The sequence below is a fragment of the Canis aureus genome, chromosome 27 (genome assembly GCF_053574225.1).
Source record: "Canis aureus isolate CA01 chromosome 27, VMU_Caureus_v.1.0, whole genome shotgun sequence".
Taxonomy (NCBI): Eukaryota; Metazoa; Chordata; class Mammalia; order Carnivora; family Canidae; genus Canis; species Canis aureus.
Genome location: NC_135637.1, coordinates 6,302,001 through 6,320,574, shown reverse-complemented (window position 1 = coordinate 6,320,574; position 18,574 = coordinate 6,302,001). Strand labels below are relative to the sequence as shown.

The following is an 18,574-nucleotide window of genomic DNA, read 5'->3' as shown; positions in this document are numbered from 1 at the left end:
TCTTCTCCCGTGGCCACAATCTGCTGACACCAGGTAGCAGCCACTGTCTTAGGTGGGGCACGTACTTTGCTTTTATCTGAATCCTGCTCACTCCCTGCTGTCCTATTTTCTTACTGCAGAGAAATTTTCTCTCTGCCCATCTGGTGCAGTAGCCGCTAGCCACGTGTGGCTATTTGAACTTAAATTACCACGAGTTTAATAAAATGAAACATTTTGTGCCTCAGTCACACCTGCCACATTTCAAGTGCCCAGTAGCCTCCTGTGACTGGCGGCCACCATGGTGAACAGCACAGTATACATCACCCCACTGCAGAAATTTGTTGGGTTAGTATAAGCACTGCCTCATGCTAACGTGCAGTGGGCACCACACCCTTGATTACTACTTGTCCAACGTGCACACCCTCCTGTCCTTCCCGATTCCATTCAGCTGTCTATTCTCAATTTGTCCTCACCCCACCTTGCTCCCTACCATTTATCTATGTATCCATGTAGCTCAGGAGAAGCTGACTTCATTTTTGTTTCTAAATCTGACTATTCAAAGCCAATGCTAGTGTCTCATACCTCTTCACAGTGACTGGTTGGGAAACCCAGACTGCAACCATTCAAGACAAATTCCCCCAGGGCCCAGCAGAGGACAGATAACATAAAGTGGCCCAGTCGGGCTAAAAGAAAGGACTTGTTCCATGACTGCAAAGAAGACACACTCTTCAAATGGGGCATGGATTCACAAGCCTAAATCCCTAATTGCTGCTGGCAGCTGTCTCACAAGCACGAGAGGAACCAGCTCAGGACGTGGATGGCACAGAAAATCAGGGAGAAGTTAGACAGTAAAAGATCATAAATCCTACCCTGTTCAGGCCACTGTGTTGGGTTTTCTGTTACTTGTAGCCAAAAGCACCTGTCATGATTCTATCAAAAAGCAGGAAAACAAAAGAATAAAAGAAGGCAGCCTTAGAGTCTCTGCCTGGCCTGTGTAACCAATGTGTGCGGAGCTCCTGTGCTAAGCCCCAAGGATTGTAACGCTAAACTGACGTGAGTTGACTCACCACTTTATGGCGTACACTTGTAATAGGCCCGTGTTAATGAAAGTAATCATGGGAGTCTCTCTTTGGCTGTTGAAATAAATAAGTATGACCTAACTGAAACAGCTGGTGTCTGGGGATAGGTAACATTATCTTACAGAGTATATTTCTGTGGGCTGTCTCCACCTCAAGGGCCCTCTGGGAAAGAGGACCTTTCTGCAAGAATGCTTGCAGTGTGGGCTGAAATGCAGCATGTACTCTAAGACGCTGGGCCCTTCCTTCTCTATCACCGCCTATCCCCTGTTCTTGCTCAGTGTGGAACCCATAGGAGATGCTATCTGATGGAGTGAATTCAGAAACCAGTGAGGAACTGAGGACATTTTAGGGGCTGTCAACTTTCTTACGGTATCTCTGTTTCTCATTTCACATCAGCATGGCTCAGCCCTTGCCACCGCACAGCCGCATCTGCTTACTCAGTTTCAGCTTCCTCAAAACTTTGGTTTACAAGTAGGCATTATGGATGTCCTGTACCATCTGTGTGTCACTAACCAACTCTTCACCACGTGTCAGGACGGCTCAATGTCAGCACTCATGGCCGATGCTTCTTCGGGCTCTCCGGTTCCATCCCAGGGATCACAAGAGGCCCAGCTCATCTCTGTGTGCCAGGCTGTGCTATGAGGCATTAGCTGCATTAGAGTCAGGCCATCCTGTCCATCTTTTGACTCTCCTTAGATATGGAGTAGTCATAATTTCTGTTTATTTCACAGAGTCCCTGTTGTAATAGTTTTGTCTGGCTGAAAATGTAGGTAGAAACAGAAAATAGAAGTAAAAACAGAGTCAACCCATTGGGACAGAGTTAGGCCTTAAATTCCCAAGTCCAAAACAAAGCCACACTGACCTGCTGTTGTGTGAATTCATTTAGCTCTCACAATGACTTGTGTTTTATTTTTACAGGGGAGGTGAGACTGTGTGGCCAGGATGGGTTTTGGTTTGACTTTTTTCACTCATTTTCTTTGACCATTGTTAGTAGCAACCTCTTTGGGTTCCTTTTCTCTTGTGCTTTAAAAAAAACTGTGAGACTTCTGCAAGAGTCAGGCATTCACCTACAGAAAGAGGGAGGCAGGAGAGAGAGTAGGTGAAAGAAAAGGGGCTTCTGCTTCCTTCTGTTTGAAGAAGTGCAAGACGCAGGACTGAACCTGCCTGTTCAGCTTCAACTCCACTCCTACGGTTCCTTGTAAACCTGTCTATCTGTAAAGCATTCACAAAACAGATAGTGGGCAGCTGCAGTGTATTTGTGTTTAGATGGACCTGACAGAAGAGGTCCAAGGAGAGGAACTGAAGCACGTACGTGACACCATCCAGCGTGTAGTTCTAAGCCTGTCCTATGCATGGAGAAAATAACGGATTATTCAGTGAATTCCCTTGGAATGAGCAACTATAACACGTGAGAAGAACAGGCTTCACGTTTCAAACCAGCATACATTCCAGACAGATAAAATATTACCATGGAGAAATAAAAAAATTATAAAAAGTGTTATATGAAATGATTGGCAAATAGAGAATCTCAGGGCGGGGAAATCTTTCCTGAGCCGAACACCGAACCCATAAGCCATAACAGAAAACATCCATAAATTTGGCTACATAACGACTTAAAACTTATTTACGTTAAAAAAAAAAGGATAACTGTTGTCTGGCAGCAAACAAATTTAAAAATATTTGAAATACAAGTGGCAAAGCTAATAATGTCTTTATTTTATAAGTTCTTAGGAATCTTACGGGATTTCTTGGGTAAATACCCAATAAATAAAACTGGCAAAACGAATGGCCAGGTGTCATAGAAAATAGCTGTCCTTTGGTGCTGTTCAGCATCTCTTCCGCTAGGGGCACCTTGCTTTTCAGCTCCTGGGGTGGCGCAGGCAGGACTGGCCTGGCCAGGCTAGCTGTGGTCATGGTCACGTGATCTCAGTCCATCCAATGGCAGGATTCCATCTGTTGATACAGTGATTGGCTCAGATGGACTCTGACCCATTCTGATCTAGTCAAAGCCAATCCCTTGGCTTATTCTGGAGGACCAGGAGTGAATGTTCCTTTTGTTGGATTTGTAATCCTAAAGATAGAAGTCTGGAGTTGCCAAGGGCCATCTTGTAAAACTTAAGAATGAAACAACTCAAAAAGGTAGGGATGCAGAGAGAAAGACCTTGTTTGCAATGGACATGTTCTGGGTCTAGGTTCTGCCCATCCTCTACAGGAGCTTTTTCTGTGGTGAGCCTGTGACTTCCCTTTCTGATTAAGCAACTGTGACTTCTAGTTCCTTGCGACTGGAAAACTTCCAACTAATAGAAGCAGTACATATCCATGCATGCACCCACATGGGAAAAAAAAAAAAAAAAAAAGAAGACCCTTCGAGGGGAAAAAAGTCAAATTACACAAGTAATTTAAAAACAAAAAGAGGGGACATGTCACTTGAACTGAAAAATAGTTTTGGCAATTGTTGGGCGGTGAAGTGAGTGTACTCAAGTGACCCGTGGAAAGGTAAATTTGGTGTAGTGTTTCTAGAGGGCAATTGGCTATGTATATCAAAACCACAGTTGCCTGCATTCTGAATGTGCAGTGCCACTGTTAGGAATTTTAAAATGCATGTGGAGACTTAGCATGAACTTAAATGTTCATGGCAATGTTGCTTAAAATAGCAAAAAGATTGGAAACAGCAGGCATGGATTAAATTGTAGTCCATGGGTACACTGGGAAACTATGTAGTTACTCAAATGGTACCGGATTCTGAGGTAGAAACACATTCGCAGTCTAGGGTTGCAGTCTATGATCCTGTTCACATTCTCTTGTTACAAGTCACAACAACTTTGTTGCTTCAGATATCACCCATGTGTGAGCTCACAGCTGTGTGAGCCACAAGTTTGGGCATGGCTGACTGGTTCCCAGCCTGGGGTCTCAGGAGCAGAAGTGAAGGTGCGGGCTTGGCTGAGATTTCATCTGGAGCTCTTTTTGGCTTCTGTGATTGTGGCCAGATGTAGTTCTGTGAGAGGGGGTAGTAGAGGGCCCCACTTCCTGCTGGCTGTCAGCTGGGAGCTGCTCTCAGCCCCGAGAACCCCCAGTACCCCGTGCACCTGGCCGCCTTTGGCCCCAATGCCAGCAGCAGAGACTCTCCCTGACGTGCAGTCCCTCTCGCACTAGAGTCTTGATGACATCAAGAAATGCCCAGGGCCTTTACAGGGACAATGACTGGGTGAGACTCACCCTGTATGACCTCCCTATCTCAAGGGTGACTATTTTGGGAATTTAATCTACAAATTCTGCACCCCATCACCTGGATGGGCATCTGATGGAATAACTGGAAGAAGACCTAAATCAGGAGGCTAGAAATCTTGGGGCCATGTTACAATTTTGCCTACCATGATTATTAAGTTTTACAAATTGAGCAAATAACCACAAAAAAACTCATATAAAGCATTTTTACTTTTTGTAGTGAAATGACAAACACAAACCAAAAAAAATTTTGTTTTGTTCATCTGCATATGTTAATTATATGTGAGTGTAATAAAAATAAAAAGGGGTGCCAGGGTGGCTCAGTCAGTTAAGCGTCCAACTCTTGATTTCAGCTCAGGTCAAGATTTCAGGGTCCTGAGATCGAGCCCTGCATCAGGCTCCATGCTCAGTGGGGAGTCGGCTAGGATTCTCTCTTGCCCTCTGCCCCTCCCTCTGCTCAAATCTCTCTCAAATTAAATCTTAAAAAATAAATAAAAGTTTAAGAATAAATAAAGGTCAGTACATACAACAGGTTGTTACTAGCAGCAGTTAAAATATCTTCCCTTTAGGGATGCTTGGGTGGCTCAGAAGTTGAATGCCTGCATTCGGCCCAGGGCATCCTGCATGGAGCCTGCTTCTCTCTCTGCCTATGTCTCTGCCTCTCTCTGTGTCTCTCATGAATAAATAAATAACATCTTAAAAAAATAAAAATATCTTCCCTATAGTCAACCTCTGATGCACAAGCATTGGACCTCTGTCTCTTACATTATTAGAAACAGGAAGCCTTATAACTGCACCAATGCTGTCAGACGTCAAGCATTGCAATGATGAGAAGCTTTGAGATGAGCGTCCTGGTGCTGTAGAGTCAAGAACCTGGTATGCCTCCCCCCCCACACACACACCCTTCAGCACAACAATGGGAAGTCCTGCTTTTTTGCCAAAAGCTCAAAGGGAAAACTGTCTAGTTCGAGTTGACTTCCCTGTGTTCATTAGGCATGACAGGAAGAAACTAGTTACTTGAGACCAATAACTTGTTCTTGCATTTGGTCATGTAGGACTGCTGTCAGTGAGAGACAGGAAAAGAGAACGTAACCAGGCCTCTCAGACCACAGTTCTGCCTGTGGCTTCTGTTTTTAGGACGATCTCTTTCGCTCTCTCTCTCACATACACACACACACACCCCTTGTATTTATAGTTCTCAGTACTACGGTAGGGAAGAATGATGGTACAGAGATTGGGATCTGCTAGAAAAAGAGAATGAGAGTGCCCCACTTGTTAATGTCATGAAGGCAAAAAAAAAAAAAAAAAATAAGAAAAAAGATGTCAGGTGCTGTTTTTTATCATGAGCCATTTCTAAAGTCAATATGCAAAAAAAAAGAAGAAAAAAGATGTCAGGTGCTGATTTTTATCATGAGCCATTTCTAAAGTCAATATGCCCATGGTGCTCTCCCCTGAAATGCTATCACTTTTCAGAGTAGATAATATACACAGGGTAGATAAATAAACTTTCATTTTTCCCTGGTGCCGTGAACTAGAGAAATAGTCTGAGCAAATACTATGATGAAAGAAAAAGCAGATTTTGCTTTACATATATTTTAAGATCCTTGAGTTAAAAGCATCTAGAGAAATCTTAGGAGATGCTTACAGCCTTTTCTGTTCTAGTCTTGCCCCCCCTAATTATTTTTATATTATCCCATAGTAGCACATTTGTCTCTGTACCCTTTTCTATTATCTACTTGGGAGAATCATAACTAACTTTACCAAAATGAACTAATTAGCTATGATACTGTTTACAGTCTTGTCTTATAAATGGGTGAACTGAAGCAACGGATGAATACAGTAATGGGCCCTCACAGATACGTCAGAACCTTTCACTAACTTACAGAGCAGGTGTATTCCAGAAAAATCGAATAAAAGTGAATTTCAGTCTAACAATTCTATTGTAGCACCGACTTCCATTAAAAAATCAGGAATGCATTATCATAGGAATAAAATTTCACAGCAGTGCAAATCCAGTGATTTCCTTTAATTCAACAAACATCCACAGAGTGTCTTCTCTACATACAACATCATTCCAAGCAAGTGGAGGTTGCAGCCACGAGTGAACTCAGACCCAGTGGAGAGGGAGGGGCCAGCTGCTCTGTGATTATTAGAATGGGACCAGCACAGGGGAAGGGACATGGGTGTAGGAAGAGTGGTGAATAGTCCCTGGTGTGTGCGGCAGGGCCTTCATACACACAGTCATTTTTGAAACGCGCCAGTTAGTGGGTCGAGTTGCCCAGATAGATATATCCACATCCACGTCCCTAGAACCTGTGTTATCTCTTAGTGACCACCATTTGATTCAGGGCAGCAGTGCGCCCAGCTAACAGACTGCATTTCTTGGCTGCCTTGGATGCAAGATGTGGTCATGTGCACAAAAAGATAAAGGCCTCAGGGTTGTATGACACTCCAGGAGGAGCTCCTAAAGTTAAACGCACCATTTTGGGTGCATCCTTTTCCTTGTCCTCTCTGCTGAGTATGAACGTGATGTGCGGGGCTCCAGCAGCCATGCTGCTCTTTATGACCATGGGGAGAATGGAGGCCATGGTTATAAAGGTGCTGGGGTGCTGGAGCGAGCGAGAGAGAAGCCTGGGTTCCTGGAGACTGTCGAACCGAGAAATAAACTTCAATGTCTTCTTAACGTTCAGGCGGAGATCGTGAAGGAATTGACGTGAGCCCTCAGGTCCCATCCGTCAGATGATAGCAGGAGGCCACTAGACTGATGGGACTCCAGGGCCTTGTGTACCAAGCCAAGAGGGAACCCTGTCAACGCCTCATGGTTAAGGTCACAAAATTGGAAGTAAGAATGACCAATCACAAATAGCCAACCAGGCTTTAAGCTGGAGCCAATTAATAATATACTTCCTTTGTTTCAGCATTTTCTGTGTAAAGGCCTCTCCTGGATCTCCTGCTCCCCACCAGCCACTTCCAGCTTAGTACTGCTCTATTGAAATCAACTTTTTCGCAAATAAACTTAAAATGTTTAATGTGCCTCAGTTTATCTTTTAACACATCTAAAGGGCACAGCTCCTTCTTAGATCTAGTCCGTTTTGGAAATGATGGCTTAAGATTGCCACATCTCTGATTTTTCCAGCAACGTGCGATCCCCGGTGCTGACAGCCCTAGGACATCTCTGACCACCCTGGTGCCAGTAAGAGTCTATCCATGGCCGCCTTTGGTTCCAGAGGGAGGCAATGCGGTCACCCCTGCTGTGGCCCCCGAGGAAAGGGACCCAGCACCTTGTAGATCCCAAGGGGGCAACCTGCAGGTACCCCCGGGCCCTGTGTGGGGTGGGGGGCGGGGTTGGTGGTAGCCGACCATCGTCTTTGTGGGAAGGGACTTGTAGGCACCCCTGCTGTCCCCTAAGAGCGGCCCTCTTCTCCCCTGGACCCATGAGACGGCGCCCTCTGTCTCTTCTGGTTCCCATGGGAGGGGACCCGAGGACCCCGCGGTGCTGGCCCCGGGGAGCGGTGCTGGGGCCGTGGCCCGGGGAGCTCCGGGGTCCCGGTCCCTTGGAAGCGGTCTCGCGCGCCCTCCCGCCCCCGCTGCTCGCGCGCCCAGGTCCCCGGCGCCGAAATCCCGTGAGCGCGGGCGCGGCTTCGGGAGCGGCGGGCGGGACCCACCGAGCGCCACCGCCCGCGGCCGGGCGTCCAGTCCTGTCCCGGCCCGGCCCGGCCCCCGCCCCCGCCCCCGCGCCCGCGCCCGCGCCCGCGCCCGACCGGCGGCGGCGGGGACGGCGGAGGCATGCGGCTCCTGTTCCTGGCGGTGCTGCGGCGGCACACGGGCAACGCCGTCACTGCCGAGCGCGTCCGGTAGGTGCGGGCGCCGGCGAGCATCCGCGGCGGGGCTCTCCGCGGGGCCCCTGAGCGCGCGCCCAAACCGCCCGGCCTGCGCGCGGGGGCGGGGCGCGGGGGGCGCGGGGGGCGCGGGGGGCGCGGGCGCCGGGATGCGGCGGGGGCGCGCGGTCAGGGCGGCCGCAGCCCGGGCCCTCCGCGCCCCGCAGGCCTCTGGGGTTGCCTGGGGCGGGGGGGCGCGGCCGAGAGGCGCGGGGCGGCAGGAGGGCGGAGAGGGCGCCGCGGGGGCTGCCGGCTGCTGCGCACGCAAGCGGATGCCCTGCGTGGGAGGAGGGCCGCGGGCCCCGGGCTCGGCGAGGTGCACCCCGGGGGCCCGAGAGCGAGCGCAGGATGCCCACGGCGCGCTGTGCATGTATGACCGTGAGCGGCTCGGGCTGCGGGTGCGCGGGGGCTGCTTCAGGCTGGGGGCCCTCTGCACAGGGGCCGAGCGCGGAGGGGCCCCTGGAAGCCTGGGGCTGGGGAGACCTTCGAGGCCGGGGTGCGGCAACGTGCAAGCCCTCCCTCGTCCTCCGTGGGCCCTGACCTCCGCGGGGGCCCCTTCCCGCGCCCCCAGCATTCCAGGTTCCCATCTAACTCTTCCCGTGTGCCCACCTTCCCAGCGCTCACCTTGTTCTGCAGTTGTCTTGTCAGGTGTTTTCTTGTGTTCTCAGGGCGCTGTAGGCCCCGCAGGGCAGACTTGGAGCAGATTAGTGCCTGGAGCTTAATGGAGCCCCTTTTTTTTTTTTTTATAACTGACTTGCTTCATAAAATTTCTCAACTCACTTCCCCTCTATGGGTTGGCTTCCCCATCATTAAAATGAGCGATTGGGGCAAAGCCAACTCTTTAATTTGTCCCTTTCCACAAAAGGATGCTACAGTTCTCCTCCAGATCATAAGTGGCAATGTGATAGAGGATAAATCAGTTTTCTGAGGTGTACAATTAGGATTTCACAATGAAGATTTTCATCTACAGGTTTATCTTCGATCTAATTTCAGTGCCCCTGCTTTCACTCCTGGGCACAAGGAGGGAGGAAGTGCAGTGTGGCCTCTGCTCTGATGAAGCACATTCCAACAGGGGAGAGAGACTGCAGGAGTCCACAGAATTACAGGGGGCAGTTTCAGGCCTTGACTAGTGCCAGGGGTGGGGAGGCTCTCTGACATGGTGAGATTCCAGCTCAAACCTCTGTGACCAAAGGGAGCAGCCACTCCGATCTGGGAGGATGGTTTGGGAGGGGCTAACAGCCAGAGAACAGGTCCAGAGGCCAGACAGAGCTTGATGTGCCTGAGAAACAGAAAGAAGGCCAAGCTCTCTGGAATCTAGTGCCTGGAGGGGGTGAGTGCAGAGAAAGGAGATCAGAGCGAGATGCCAGGTCCCATAGGAGAACTAGAGAAAGCATCTCTTTATTTAACATTTTGCTCCCAATGTGAATTGTACACATGAACCCCAATATTCCAAAGGCCCTCAGGCACCCCCAGCCAGAGAGCCATTAGGAGAAGTAGGCAGGCATGTCCACGGGACCACTGACATTTAGCTGGGATGCAGGCCCTTGAGCTACTTGTCTTTAGTTTTCCTGGCTGTGCATGAAACATGACGACAATGGCTCTTTGTGCTTTTGTCTCTGCAGAGCCAGCTTTGTCTCCCCTTTACTCCAGAGGGAATGCAGAAAAGGGAAAATCAGAAGTTGCAAAAAACATCCTGAGTCCTGTAGAAATGGAGGCTCCTTGAGGAAAGAATGCCAGGTGTCCTGGAAGGGGAGGGGATGGAGGTTCCTATGGTGACAGTTTCTTGTGGAGCTAGAGCATCTCCTCACACTTTCTCTGCCAAAGACCCCTCTGATCCTCAAGTGACCCAGGGCCCAGGGAGTCCCTCAAATGAATAAGATTGGAGTTCCCTTCAGTCTAAGAGAGGAAGGAGTCTGAGTTAAAGATTGGCTTTTTAAAATGAAGAAATGGGTCCATTCTTGTGCATCTGTCTGTAGTTGTAAATTAACACCCGGTCCATAAATAGCATTCCTGAATCCTGATGAGTACATGGATAGGGAGGTATAAGTGCTCTGGGAGCATGTAGGCAGGTGACCCATCCCAGGCCAGACATGGGGAGAGATTTTGCGGCATTGCAAACTGAGGAAAGGCACAAGCTCTGGAGTTGCCTTCACATGCCGCTCCCCAGCAAGGAAAAGGTAGACTGGGTTACATAAATGCTTTGCTGCTTAGTGTTCTTATCCATGAAGAAGGTATGCCGCTATTACCTGCCTCATAGGTTTGTTATGAGAATCAAACATGAATTAATACATTTTCAGTGTTTTAAACCATGGCCAGGTGCTTATTATGCATTTAATAAATGCATTCGATTCATGATACCATGGACCTTAATTACCCAAGTGGGCAAGGGTTGGTGGGAAGGGAGGATGGGTGTCCCAGGCAAAGGGGCAGCAGGTGGGATCAGGGGGACGGCATATCCCTTCCAGATCTGAGGAGTGCAGCCTTAGCAATGTCAGATACACTAGGTAAGTGATTCTCAGTGGGATCCAGGGCTGGAAGGATGTGCAGAGGAGGAAGGAATGATTTTGCCCCAGGGGACATTGGGCAGTGTCTGGAGCCATTATTTGGTTATCATGCTGGGCATGAGAGGCCACTGCCATCTCTTGGGTAGAGGCCAGGGGTGCTGCTAGACACCCTGCAGTGCCTAGGACTACCCCCACAGAAGAGAATGATCTAGTCCAAAATGTCAGTAGTGCTGAGACAAACCTCACTCTAGGGTGGAACGGGTAGACGTGGCTGCAGAGGTGGGCAAGATCCATGTCAGCCTGGATGTATGGTTTTGTGCCACAAACAGAATTAAGCCACCAAGAGCTATCCAGTTTTAAAGATATTTGAGCTGCATTTTGAAAGATGGATTGGGTCAGGGGCAGAGGAAGTGAGCCTTTGGGTCTGACATATTTCAAAAGTAAAATAAGTAGTGCTTGGTTATTGAATGTAGTGAATGTCAAGTGAAAAAAAAAAACATTTAGTAAAGAGTTTGATGTCTTTTATTCGAGGGAAAACAACCCATGAGTCGGGCTGCCCTGCCTCACAAGCAGGGTCGCACTTCCGAAAGATTTGAGGCTAGAGGGAGTTTCTTTTCTTTTCTTTTCTTTTCTTTTCTTTTCTTTTCTTTTCTTTTCTTTTCTTTTCTTTTCTTTTCTTTTCTTTTCTTTTCTTTCTTTTCTTTTCTTTTCTTTTCTTTTCTTTTCTTTCTTTTCCTTTCCTTTCCTTTCCTTTCCTTTCCTTTCCTTTCCTTTCCTTTCCTTTCTTTTCTTTTCTTTTCTTTTCTTTGTTAGAACTATTTTCATGGAGCCTTAGAAGCCACACTCTGGGGACAGTCCTGGCTACCTAGGAGGTCAGGGTTCCTCTAAAGCTAGCAGATCCTGTCTGTTAGGGTGAGATGAGTTAGCTAAACTGAGTTGGAGGAGCCCGATTGGCCTGTGTTAGGCTTCCCCAACAGTGATGCATTTCCTGGCTGACTGAGGTTCAGGTTTGGGATGTAGGCCAGGCCACTGGACAGTCTCCATTTTGTGGGTCCTGATAGATGAAGTATGTTAGCAGGTACAGGTGATAGCTAGGAAGAAGGCATTTGGATGGGGATCAGTAACTTAAGAGTGACTATTTTATTGTCTGTGTGGCGCTTTGCCCTTCCAGAGACCTGTGTGCCATGCATGGAAGTTCACCTTGTGTTCTAAATCGGGGACTGTCAGTTGGCATTTTTTAAATACCCTAATTGGGTACCTACTTCTAGATTTGTTCCCTGAGCCCTGTGAGTGTTTGTTCATTAGTAAAGGGTTGTTCATTAGTAAAAAGCATCTCAGGAGTAATTACTGGTGTTAAGGGTCTTTGGTGTGCTGGAAAGGTTTGGGGTCCCTGGGTGAACATGAAGTCCTCACGGTGGGACTACATTAAACTGCCAAGGCTGGGGGTCTGGCTCTCCGAGTGGTCCAGCAAGGGCACTTGCAGTTCCCCACCCACCTCTGACCCCCTGAAGCTGTAAACATTTTTCAGAAGAACCTGACAATGATCCCAACAAGCCTCTAAATCAGGCAAATTGGTTCAGGTTAGCTCCTAACAAAAAAAGGTCACAATGAAAAGCTGCACCGGTAAATTAAAAACAGGGTCAGAAACCTAGGGAACAAAGTTCTTTAGGGAACAAAGTTAATTTCACTGGTGGCAGAGAAATAAATTGCACAAGTAATGGATGTGAAAAAAAAGTATAGATGCAATTGTTGTAGTGAAATAGTGGCAAATCCACAGTATCAGAGAGCACTAACTAACATGGGAGGCTGGCCCTCAGAACCCTTGAAATATCCTTCTCAATCAAGGCTGGACAGAGTTGTGCCCAAGGGCCACTCAGAGGCAGCGCCTGTGTGGTGAGGAAAATCTGGAGGACAAGGTTGTGCCCAGGGGTGCGGGGGGCTGCTTCCTCATTTCCCCACTGTAGTGGCTGAGCTGAGTGCTAGGACAGGGACCGTCTGCCCCAGGCCCAAAGATATGCACTCTCTGGCCACACTTCCAGGGAAGGATTTCTGACCCCTGTCCTACACCAAGCTGTGGGATGCTTGCCAGAGTACTGGGTACCACTCCTGTAGTTTTGTCTGCAGAGCTCCTAAGGTCACAGCGAGGGGCAGAGGGTTCAGGTCCCTCCAGTCCAGAGGAGGGAGTTCTGAGGGTTAGTGTTGATGAGCGTATTGGCATCCGCATGAAGGTGAATGTCGCCACGTGGGAGCTGGACTTTGCGCGGAGGGTGGTGCTGCCTTGTTCTCTTCCTCCCTCATTGTGTAACAATGGCAGCCACTTTAGATACCAGAAGCAAACAGGATCCTGCCCGGAAACATACTGTTGGGGAGGGAGAGGAGGAAGTGCAGACACAGCCCTGCAACCAACACAGCACAGACACCCAACCCCACTGCTCCCTGCCCTTGTACCTCTGGAGTCTGCTGTGATTGCCCAGCCTTCTGGAAAGAAAAAAAGGCCCGAAGGAAAGTTTTCTAGTGTTCTAGCTTTTCTTTAGCAGATGCCAAGGAAACTGCAGATGTACATTAAGTCAGTAGCAAAAGGCTTTCTCATTTTTCCCCTGGAGTAATCGTTTTTGAAAGTCACTAATGTTTTCATTCCACAAATATTTGTTATTGAACATCTCCTGTAGGCAGGGTGCCCGCGGGTGCCCTCTACCTCCCGAGCGCACAGCCATTCAGCCACACAGTCCTTAGCACATCAGCTCAATGCTCAGCAGGTGATGGCAGAAAAGGTTCTAGCATTTCTGCATGGCAGATGAACAACATACATTTGCACAAATGACTCAATTTGCCTTGTCATCAGTGCAGGAAGAAGTGCAGGGTGATGAGAGGAGCAAGCCCTTCTAGAGGGTCTGGGGGGTTCCCGTGAGAAAAAGGTTTTTCTTTCTCCTACAGTTTGCTTTGAGATATAGTTCACATATCAAAAATTCACTTTCAAGGTGTGCAGTTCAGAGATCTTTAGTATATTCATAAAGTCATGCATCATTGCTACTGTCTAATTCCAGAACGTTTGCATGTGTCTCACTGGACACCGCACACTTGTTAGCAGCCACTCCCCAGCCCCCACTCATCTGCTTTCCGACTACGTGGATTTGTCTCTTCTGCACATTCCTGTAAATGGAATCACACACCATGTGGTCCTTTTTAAGGACTTTGCACACGTTTCACTACTAAACCCTTCGATGGCTGAGTCATACTCCAGTGGTGAGCATAACACATTCTGTTTGTCCCATCCTCCATTGAAGGACACTTACGCTGCTTCCACTAGGAAGTGGAAATGAATAGTGAACACGTTGATACATGAGTTATATGGTGGATAACCGTCTAAGCCAGAGCCCTGTGGGTGAGCTAACTGAGGATAGAGAGCATTGGGAATAGCATTCCGGGCCATGGGAACCATGTGTGCAGAGGCCCAAGGGCCAGAGACGCAGAGGTGCTGAGGTACAGCCAGAGAGCAGCTGGTCTGGCAGGTGGAGCCATGGTGAGGGTTCTGGACGCAGAGTGCTCATAGGACTGCAGGCCACTGCGGAGGCCCCTGTGGAATGAGAGACAATAGGGGTCTGATAGCAATGGGAAGGGCCTGGGAGAGAAGAGGGCTGCTTCTGCTGCCTCATGTGCCCATCGGGCCCAGGGCTCTGTGGCCAGGGGGACGCCCCGACCCAGGGTGGGGTGTGTGCATCCAAGCCAGGGTGGCAACGGACAGACACCCAGTGCTGGAGAGCAGGTGGTGCCAGTTGCAGGGGGAGCCGAGGGAGGGGCATGTGCCGGTTCCCAGTGCTGTGAAGGGTTCCTGAAATCGAGGGCCCGGGCTGTGACCATCACATCCCATCTCATACTCCCATCTCAGTCTCCAACAGTGGCCACTAAGACGTGGTGGCTGGAGCATCCCGGGCTGGTGCTTCCTGCCATGGGCACCTCGGATGCTACCAAAGGCCATGGGAGAGGAGAGGTTCATGTATTGACAAGAAAAATCATGGGAATGACAGGAAAGGGAATCTTTGCGGGATTGTGAGACAACGTGCAGGAGGAGCTACTGGAGGCCAGGGTCTGGAAGGTCTGTGAGGTCAGAGGTCTTTGTGGTGTGAGTGATTGAGGAGCCTGGGGGAAAGATAAGATTGTGGTCAGAGACTGGATGGCTGTACAAAGAGCTTGATGTAGCAAGCAGCTTATGTATGAAACACCAATAAAAGCTCTAAGCTGCTTGTCTATAGTGGTATCAGAGATTTTCAGCTTTAAGTAAGTGGAAACCCAACCCCAACTGCCCCAACAATGAAGGGAATTGAGCGGCTTATCCTATAAAAGGTCTAGAGGTGGGGGCAGGCTTCAGGCTTGATGTTGCAGCTAACATGATAAGCACAGGAGTCCACTGCTTGCCGCTTCTTGGGTCCACTTCACATTCTTGCTAGATTTTTCCTAGCCGGCACCTCCCACCACAGGCCCAGCAAGATGGAGCACCTGAGTCTCTGCAAATACAAGTGAGCACCCCCCCCCCCACCCAAGTCCATGGTGGAAGCATGGACAACTGGGATGCTCTGATTGCCATAAGCCAGCAGGAGCACCCCTAGACTTGGGGGTGGGGTGCACCCCACTCAGATGGGTGATACGGACATTCAAGGTTATCAGGAAGGGGGGAACATGGGAATGCATGCTACAGGAGCCACACATATCCAGATATTGTGGATGTGAAAGCTTCACCAATTCCTATAAAGAGAAGGAGAAAGCAGATCTCCACGAACTTTTGAGATTTAAGGGAATAACAAATGTTGGCATTGAAGGAGCAAGAAATACCTTTGGGAACATTAAAATCAGGAAGTTTTCCATACAAATTCAAATACCCACCTTCTTTTAGTAAAATGACAGAACCATCAATGGTGAGGAGCATGTCTGTTTGGTACTGGTTGAAGCAGCGTGAAGGCTTGTGTCATTTTACATATCCTAGTGGTCACATTAAGCACAGCAAAAGAAATGGATAAAATTAATGGTAATAATATATTCTTCTGAACTGAGTATTTCCAAATATCATGTCAACATGCCATCACTATGCAAATTATTAATGAGCTGTGCGCATATTTTACACTTGGAACATCTATTCAGGCTAGCTCATCACATCTCATGGTTTTCCCTAGCCTCCCTCCTTTCCCCCATTCATTTGTTTATTTCATTAGTCCCATCTCAGCAGACATTGGGGCTCGGGATACTTTCTGATCTTGCCATTTTGCCTGTTTTTTTCATGGGACTCCGCTGTCTTTTAAAAAGACTGGTTTCCCAATAGCAAATCTCTTAACTACCAGAATCCTATTAGAATCTCATTTAAAAAGTAGATCCACTTTACAGTTTATAACACACATTGACCACATTATTCTAAGTAACACCCTGTCCTCCGAATGTGCTATTATCTCAATTAATCCACAGAAAGTTATGTGGTGCAGTGTCCTTGCTAGATCACTCTTCCAAAACTAGGGCCTGCGAGTTTGTGCAGGCATTCACAAAGGGCCTCCATCTTCATGAGCACTCTCATCATTCCAAGGCCAGCATGATTTCTTTTATACATCAGAAACTCTTGAAATACTGTCCAAGAGCAACATTTTCTTCAGCCCAGCCAACCTTTCCCCGCCAGAAATAGCACATCTCTGCTTCCCCCGCAAGTTGCCGTTGAGGTGGCTGGCCTGCCAGTAGATGCTATGTCACTGGGCCTGGCCAGGGGCTCACACACTGAGAGGCCCACAGGGTGGGACAGCCCCAAATTGTACTGGACCTGTGTTCCTATCTCAGGATCATGCAGGGGTGCATGGAGATGGAACAGAATGCCCTTGGTGTTGCCCACTCTCATTAAGTTCCTCCTGCAATATTTTGTATTCCAGACATCATAGTTTATGCAAATTTGCATACATTAAACACAGAAATGATCAAGGTTCTCTATTCCCTCAGTTAAAGAGGATGGCTTTCAGCCAGTTGGAAGCAGGTAAGACCGGTTGAGTCTGGAGTCGGCCATGTGCAGATAGGTTCATCACTTCCTAGAACTACCAAGTAGTGCTTAAAATCTCATAATTTGTTAGAGATGATTCCTTTCTCAAAAAAGTCTTCAGTCAAATAAACGTGAACCCCTTGGGCATATTAGGTGCTCATGGAGTTTATATTGAATCAAGTGATCACTTACAGAAGAAGAGGGTTAGAGCAATTTCAAGGCATTAAAAGTCAACCAGAAACAAGGGTAAATTCTTAGTCATAGATAATTAAGATATAAAAAATTATTTTAGAACATTTATAAGATAATAAACTTAGTGTTGAAATGCCATTTAAAAATAATATGTTTAATAGATCAAGAACAACTCATTATCTGTACCTAACCACCTCCATTCCATATGTCCTATCTTATCAGTTTTGCATAAACCAAAAAATCTCAGGAATGGATTCTCTACGTGGGATTCAAACTGTTAATTTTCTGTTTATCACACGTTTGTTTTTGGTTTCTTATTTCCTAGAGTTTTAAGAAAATGGAATAACAGTTATTCACTTATGCCCAGAAGCACGGTTGAATTCTTATCTTATTTTTGTAAAACATTAACTTTTAGGCTGATGTGAGCTAGCTCTGCTTGTCGGTTGCCTGCAGCCCTTCCAGAGGAGTTGAGGTGGGGTGAGGTGGGGAGGGGCAGTGTTATTGGCTGATAATGATTGATCAGCATAGCAGTGGAAATGATAAGGATACTCCTTGTACTTCAGTAACTTAAGCAAGATCTCAGCTTTTCTGTATTTGTCCAGTGATAGCTACAGCAATGTGCATTTAATTATAGTACAAAAAAAAAAAAAACCCAAAGAGAATAATTGTCAGTTGCAGAGTAGTGCAGGTGATGATTCTCACCCTACTCCCCAGAGTGGGTGTGAGCAAGATGTCTGAATCTGCTGTTTCCTCAGAGTTCCTGAATTTGCCTGTGGCTCCCACATTGTAAACAACTGGGCCATTTTATGACCACTCTGCTCAAAGATTCTAGTTCCTTCATTCTCTTATTCTGATCTTTGTTTTGTACACTATTTCCCCTAAATACAAGCCAGCTAATGCACCTGGTAAACACCATGCACTTCAGCTAAACAGCTGAAGAAATAACAATCTGTTTTATTGCTGGAGAAAAAAAAAAAGCTGTGTGGGATTTGAACTTTGTACTATAGTGACTTCTGGATGATTTAAGAGATGCTCAAGGGTAATCTTAAGTGTACTTGATTGTCATCTCTTTGTAATTGAAGCCTAAGTGCGATGCAACTCCCTTGTTCGAATACACGCAGTACAGAAGGATCAGGAGCGAGAGAGGCTCAGCACGATGGTGTTGGGAGGACAGATATGTGGTGGGAGCAGGAGCTATCGGATCTCACTGAGAGGAGCTGGCAGTAGGAAATGGACAGTCGAATGCCTGATGTGCTGGGTGTCCTGCAGGTGGAAAAGCAGGTCTGGAGCCAAAGTGGGTGGAGTGAGGGCGGCTGGCACATGGGCTGTGAAGGGCACTGTGGGCTAGGGTGAGGTTTTTGGACTTGATCCAGAGATGTCTTCCGCCATTAGTTCATTCAGGAAGCAAGACAGATTCGGGCCTGTTCTCACAGAGTTGACAGCTGAGCTGGCTACCCTGAACTATGGAAGGGTTTTAGTCAAAGAGGCCTGGGTGGGTTCATTGTATATACACAGGCACACACACCTCCAACACTCATAATATCTGACCATGGTAGAAATATCCAGCAACATAAAACGATACGTTTGTCCTCTGTAGACCTAATCATTGCCGTCTCCTGCTTGTGCGTCCTGCAGGTATTCTCTGCACACACACTATATATACACAAAGTATTCTTCGCTTTCTCCTCATTAACAATATGTCTTGGAGTTAAT

At 47.7% G+C, this 18,574-nt stretch overlaps 1 protein-coding gene across 8 annotated transcripts in view; it reads left to right on the top strand.

Annotated features, from left to right (window-relative positions):
• The first annotated feature begins 7,471 nt into the window (after nucleotides 1–7,471).
• The window catches only part of GLT1D1 (glycosyltransferase 1 domain containing 1), an 89,554-nt gene continuing 78,451 nt past the window's right edge, over nucleotides 7,472–18,574 (top strand). For 2 of the 8 annotated variants that reach the window (XM_077875241.1, XM_077875242.1), the window contains exon 1: nucleotides 7,473–7,593. In XM_077875241.1, coding sequence (XP_077731367.1) covers nucleotides 7,520–7,593 — 74 coding nt within the window. In that variant the 5' untranslated portion in view covers nucleotides 7,473–7,519. Of the gene's footprint in view, nucleotides 7,594–7,990; nucleotides 8,138–18,574 lie in introns of those variants that run through there. The other 6 variants (XM_077875239.1, XM_077875244.1, XM_077875240.1 and 3 more) reach the window with 5 other exon arrangements.